At 44.7% G+C, this 6,000-nt stretch overlaps 1 protein-coding gene across 1 annotated transcript in view; it reads right to left on the bottom strand.

Moving 5' to 3' along the window:
- Positions 1-3,051: 3,051 nt before the first annotated feature.
- EXOC3L4 (exocyst complex component 3 like 4) overlaps positions 3,052-6,000 on the bottom strand; it is a 103,657-nt gene continuing 100,708 nt past the window's right edge. The window contains exon 13 of the mRNA XM_036749770.1: positions 3,052-3,329. Coding sequence (XP_036605665.1) covers positions 3,191-3,329 — 139 coding nt within the window. The 3' untranslated portion in view covers positions 3,052-3,190. The remainder of the gene's footprint in view (positions 3,330-6,000) is intronic.

Below are 6,000 nucleotides of genomic sequence, written 5' to 3'. Positions count from 1 at the left end.
ATGACAAACGTTGGAGGAGATGTGGAAAAATTGGGACACTAGCACACTATTGGTGGAACTGTGAACTTATCCAACCATTTTGGAATTATGCCCCCAAAGTAATAAAACGGTGTATACCCTTTGACCCAGTAAGTAATACCATGACTAGGCCTGTTTCCCAAAGTGATCAGGGAAAAAGGGAAAAAAAAACCTGTAAGTTCTCAAATGTTTATAGCGGGCCTCTTTGTGGTGGTAAAGAACTAGAAAGTGTGGGGGTGCCCATCAATTGGGGAATGGCTGAACGAATTGTGGTATGTGCTTGTGATGGAATATTATTGTTGTAGAAGAAATGATGAGCTTGGTTTTAGAAAAACATGTGAAGACTTGTGTGACATAATGACGAGTGAATGAGCAGAACCAAGAGAACATTCTAACAGCAATACTGTTTGAAAAATAACTGTGAACAATTAGGCTATTCTGAGTATTATAAATACTCAAATCGACTACAAGGGACCCATGAAGAAACGTGCTATCTACTCCAGAGAAAGAACTGAGAAATAGAAGTAAGCATATGGTTTTACATAAGTTCATACATATGCTTGTATATGCCTGTGTGTATAGGTTCGTGTGTATATGTATGCGTAATATATATGGGTATGTGCTTGTGTGTGTGTGCATGCGTGTGCATGAAATAGTACGGGGGGGAGGGAGGGAAGGAGACAGTTCAAAACTTAAAATGTATTAAAAAAAGAAAGCCAAATATTATTTTCATTATATTGTATTTTAATTTATTTTGTTAAACGTTTCCCAATTACATTTTAATCTGGTTTCAGCGGCACTCTAAATCTCATGTGGCCTGCTGGCCCTGCATTTCACACCTTGGCAAAAGGCAACATGTTAGAGCCAAAGTGGTTCTTAGAGATTATCTAATCCTACTCTCCCATTTTACAGGTGAGGAAACTGAGTTTCAACCAAGGTAAGTGATTTGCCCAATGTCACAGATTCCTGAATGATTTTGCTGCCTCCAGCCTCTCTCCCTTTAATCCATTTTCACAGGATGCCAGATATTTTCTTAATTCACAATTCTATCATGTCACACACCATCCAAGAAACCTCTGGGGAACGGGCAGGAGGGGAGCATGGTGTTCCCAATGTAAGTGCTTTAAAAAAAGTTAGCTAAATTTTGATTGAATAAAGTCCAGACTCCTCAGCCATATATTTAAGGGCCCTCACAACCCGATGTCACCTTACCTTTCCAGCCTTAGTTTCTCCTCCTACCCCTCTGTGTTTGCTATATACTTCCACACTCATGATGGTCTGGTGAACATGCCTTTCTCCTTCCTTTCTCTGGGCCTTGGCTTGAACTGTTCTCCATATCTGGAACATCCTAATTCTCTGCCTGTTGAACTCTCTGCCCATCCTTCAATAGCCAACTCAGGTGTTATTCCTTCCCTAAAGATTTCCTTCAAAGAACCCAGGAATCTCAGAATTGCTGATTACCCGGACGGTGGACATCCTTCATCTCTGTGTCTGTCCCTTGATTGTGACCCTGGAGGTAGGTGTGTCCATATCCTAGCTCCTTAACAGATTGCGAGCTGCCCTTCTACCTCTGCCTCCTAGAATCCTTGGTGGCTTAGCTCAGCTGTCACTTCCTACCTAAAGTCTCCTGATTCTCCCTATTAGTGGCTCCTGGTCCCTTCAAATAATTTAATAATTGAGGACCAAGGATTCTTTCACGTTTCCCTTGTCTCCCATTACTTACTTGCACAAACCCCAGACTTAATTAGTGCTTGTTGATTTGAACTGAATCTACTGATATCAGGGACAGGGCCTCAGTTGGTCCTGTTACCGTTTTATGGATGAGGGAACCAAGATCCAAAGCCACTTGTACCAGATCTGGTACTCAAACCCAGGATTCCTGGCTCTATAATAATTTCCCCTCTTCTAGAAAATTCCTCAACACTGCTTCTGAAAAGGTAGTGTCCCTTCTCACCTACTTTGGCCTGGAGAATAGAAACTTTGAAAGAGTTGGGAGAGAGTTCTGGGGGAAAAGAGCCAAAATCTAGAATTATGCAGATGGATGGAGAGCTGTCCCCTGTGACTCAGGGCTCTGGGTAATTAGAATTTGCCGGGTAAGATTCCGTACCCCTAGACAGCCCAGGCCTGAGCCAAGGGGTTAGTAGGGGCTGGGGAAGGGAGGGTCTGCACCTCTGGGACGGCTCCTTTGGTACAAAGTCTCAGGAAATGGGGACTTTCAAAATTCATTTTCAGGAAATGTCCAAGGAAACCTGGCAGCAATCCCCCCTCTCCTGGAGTCAGGTAAACAGTACTAGCAAAAGTGCTCTCTGAGCAGAGTCCCTGGGCCCCTAGCTATCCCCTGCCCCAGAAGCTCAAAGACAGTCCATGGCAAGCAGAGAACGTCACAGTTTTCCTCCTTTTGCTGGATTAGGATGGGGAAATGAGGCCCACAAAGGCCGAGTGATTTGCAATATCTAATAAAGGAAACCGACGGCAGAACTGGGTAGAGCGCCCGGACTTCCTGCTGGCCAGTCCGCTAGGTTACCCTGGCTTTCTCAAACTGAGCCCCTTGGCCTGTCTCACCAGCTACCAGGTTTCACGGGATATGTCCCAAGACTAGATTTTGAAAGCCCCATTTTCCCAGAATCTGGGACTTTGAATACCAAGGAGGCTGTAATAGGGGTCCAGAGCCTGCCTTCCCCCAGCCCCTCCCTAAATCTTTGCCCCAATCCTATTATTCAACGAGGAATTGCGAGCAGGCCTGGGCTTGTCTAGAGGCCACATACTCTGACCAGGCAGAAAATTACTTTGTAAACCTTAGAGGCGATGTGAAAGAAATGTAGTGGGATTCTTTTTTCTTTTCTTTTCTATTGGGCCCTAAGCCTCTTCCTTCCAAAGAAAGATAAGGGTATGGCTTTGAGGGTAGGGTTGGAACTGAAGACTTGGCCGTGTTTTGTTTAGCATAGGACTGATTCAGAAAAGACTCAACAGACTAGGCCAGGTCAAATCTAATAAAATGAAATAGAATAAAGATAAATATGAACTTCTACAGTTCAGTTTATGTAAGAGAGGCCTGCCTACAGGTCGCCTCTATCTACCGAACCCTGCTAGTTTCGGTATTCCCAGACAGATGGCTTTGTTGGGGAGTGGGATTGCCCCAATTGGAGGCACCTTCACTTACCAGACTGATCCCCTAGGATGAGAAGATGCTGAACAAGCCTTCTGTGACTAGGCAGCCCACTGAGTTCAGTTGGAGTGTGTGTATGTAGGATGGTGACGGTGGTGTGGAGTGGAAGGGGGTGCTGCTCCTCTCTCTCAGCTCCTTTTTCACCCTGGCCAGAGGAATCAGGAGAGTCCCAGGTAAGGTGAGGCCGGGCCAGGCAGAGAAAAACGATGAACTTCAAAGACGATTCTTAAGTTTCTCCCAACCCTTCCTGCTGCCATTTTGCAAGTGAGTAGGTTGAGGCCCAGAAAGGAAAGAGAACTTGCCCAAGGTGACATAGAGAGTTAGTAGTAAGGGGAGTAGGCCAAGCCCCTCATTTTACAGATGAGGAAATTAAACACCAAAGACCTGGGGCAGCTGGGTGGCGCAGTGAATAAATAGAGCACTGGCCCTGGAGTCGGGAAGACTGGAGTTCAAATTCGACCTCAGACACTTGACGCACTTACTAGCTGTGTGACCTTGGGCAAGTCACTTAACCCCAATTGCCCTGCCTTCCCCCCTCCACAAATAAAAAACAAAAACCAAAGACCTTAAATGATTTGTCCAAGGTGACACAGATAGTAACTGTCAGAGGTGGGATTTGAGTTCAGGTCCTCCGACTCCACAATCAGAGTTTTTTCTATTATATCATTCTGCCTCTCAGATTCCCCTCCTCTAATCCAGACTCAAGCTGCTGATTCCCAGTCAATCCACCATTCCTCCATCATCTTTGGACCCTTATTGTCCTATCCTGACAATCCAACAATTGTTTGTATTGTGTTCAGTTCTGTTCTTTGTCCTCTCTGAATGAGTCTTCCACCCGACGAATATGAGATCCCCAAGGGCAAGACCTAAATCTGATCTTCCTCCATTCTCTCCAAAAATGAGACAGAACACAAGGCTAGGCACACTGTAGGTTTAACTTTTTAAAAAAAAGTATTCCCCATTGACTCAACAAAAATTCCAAAACTCACTGAGTGCTTGGGGCTGTGGGCAGGTAGGAGGACTGTGATAGTGGAAACAGTGATAAGAGATAAAATCTCTCCAGGGACTCCTCCTCTAGTTGGAGCATCACATAGGCACATGTCTAATTATAATACAAGAGCCGGGGAGGTAGTGGGGGAGGAGAACGAGACAAGAGCCCTTTCAGCTAAGAGGGATTTGTGGAGCAGCTTCTGAGGCGAGATGATGCCTGACATAGACTTTGAATGAGGCTTGGTGTGGGATAACTAGCAGAGTCTGTTGAAATGGTCTTCAGCCTCTCCTCTTTGTCTTCTTTCCTCCCACCTCTCCAAATCCGCCTTCCCCCTATGCCCATAGCTCGACTCTGCTCCCTTACGCAGGCTCTCTTGTCTTTCAGCCCAAATTACTCCTCACGTAGTCAATTCTCCCCAGCAAGGCCCTGCTTGAAGCTTCCCGTCACGGGGCCAAATAAATGATAACTTAATGCCAAAAAAAACATGAATAATAAATAACAGTGTTTGTCCCTTGGGAAGATGAGGGTCACTTTGAAGGAAAGGAGTCTTGGGGTTGATCATGCTGGAGCCAAAAGAACATTTTAAAAATTCCAGGCACTGTGACAGGCCAGTGGGGCAGCTATTTGTTCTTTGGAATTAGTAACAATTTCCTCTCCACTGATTTATAGAATCATTGAATTTGAGGGTTGGGAAGATCCCTGCAGTCATATAGTATGACCCATAAACCAAAGGGATTCTCCCTATAACATACCGGGGTCACCAGGCTCTGCTTGAAGACCCCCAATGAGAGGGATCCCACCACCTCTTGAGGCAGCTCATTCCACTTTTAACAGCTTGAATTGTTAGGACGTCCTTCCTGACATCAGGCCTAAATTAGTCTCTGTGAAACTTATTGTTCCTCAAGCCAAGGAGGATGAGTCTCATACTTGGAGACAGTTATCATGCCTCTTTCTCCCACCCACCTCTCTTTTTCAGGTTAAACTAGAAGACCTGAGTTCAAATCCAGCCTCAGATACTTACTAGCTGTGTGACCCTGGGCAAGTCACTTAACCTCTGTTTGCCTCAGTTTCCTCAACTTTAAAATGGAGATAAAAATAACACCTATCTTGAAGGGTTGGTATGAGGATCAAGCGTGATAATATTTGAAAAAGAACTTAGCACAGCACAGCCCAGAGCTGAGCATGATACTCCAGGTTAAGTCTGAGCAGGGCAGAGTGTAGTGGGACTCACTTTCCTCTTCCTATAAGTCACGTCTCTTAATGTAATACAGGATCACAGCTGCCTGGCAACTACGTCCTACTGCTGAGTCAGCTTACACTTCTTCCATACTGCACTGTTCAATTAAATAAGCCTTTCTTCAGTGCCTGCTTTGGCTAGGCACTGTAATTGGTGATGAATATTCAAATTCAAAATGAAAACAGTCCCTGTCCTTATATTCTTCTGGAATGTTACATTCACTACAGTAATCGGACTTTTTTTTTCCTTTCCTTTTTTTGGTCCATAACTGTAATTTCATTAAGTAAGGCAAAATCCTGGTGTGGCAACTGTCTCTATTGTTGCAAGAACTTCTCTGAAATATGTAATTTTAGAGAATTGTCTGGAGTACTACGAGGTTAAGTGACTGGCCTGGGTCATACATCCAGCATGTGCCAGAAGCGGGCCTTGAACCACCGTCTACTTGACTTCATGAATAGTACTCAAGCCACTTTCCCAAAGCTTATACCAAAGCAACGATATTGTACACAACAAACAACTTTGAAAGACTTGGGGCCTCTAATCAACATAATTGCCTACGTTACAATTCCAGAGGACCTCAAAATGAAA

The sequence above is a fragment of the Trichosurus vulpecula genome, chromosome 3 (genome assembly GCF_011100635.1).
Source record: "Trichosurus vulpecula isolate mTriVul1 chromosome 3, mTriVul1.pri, whole genome shotgun sequence".
Taxonomy (NCBI): domain Eukaryota; kingdom Metazoa; phylum Chordata; class Mammalia; order Diprotodontia; family Phalangeridae; genus Trichosurus; species Trichosurus vulpecula.
This window is presented reverse-complemented; position numbering and strand designations above follow the sequence as displayed.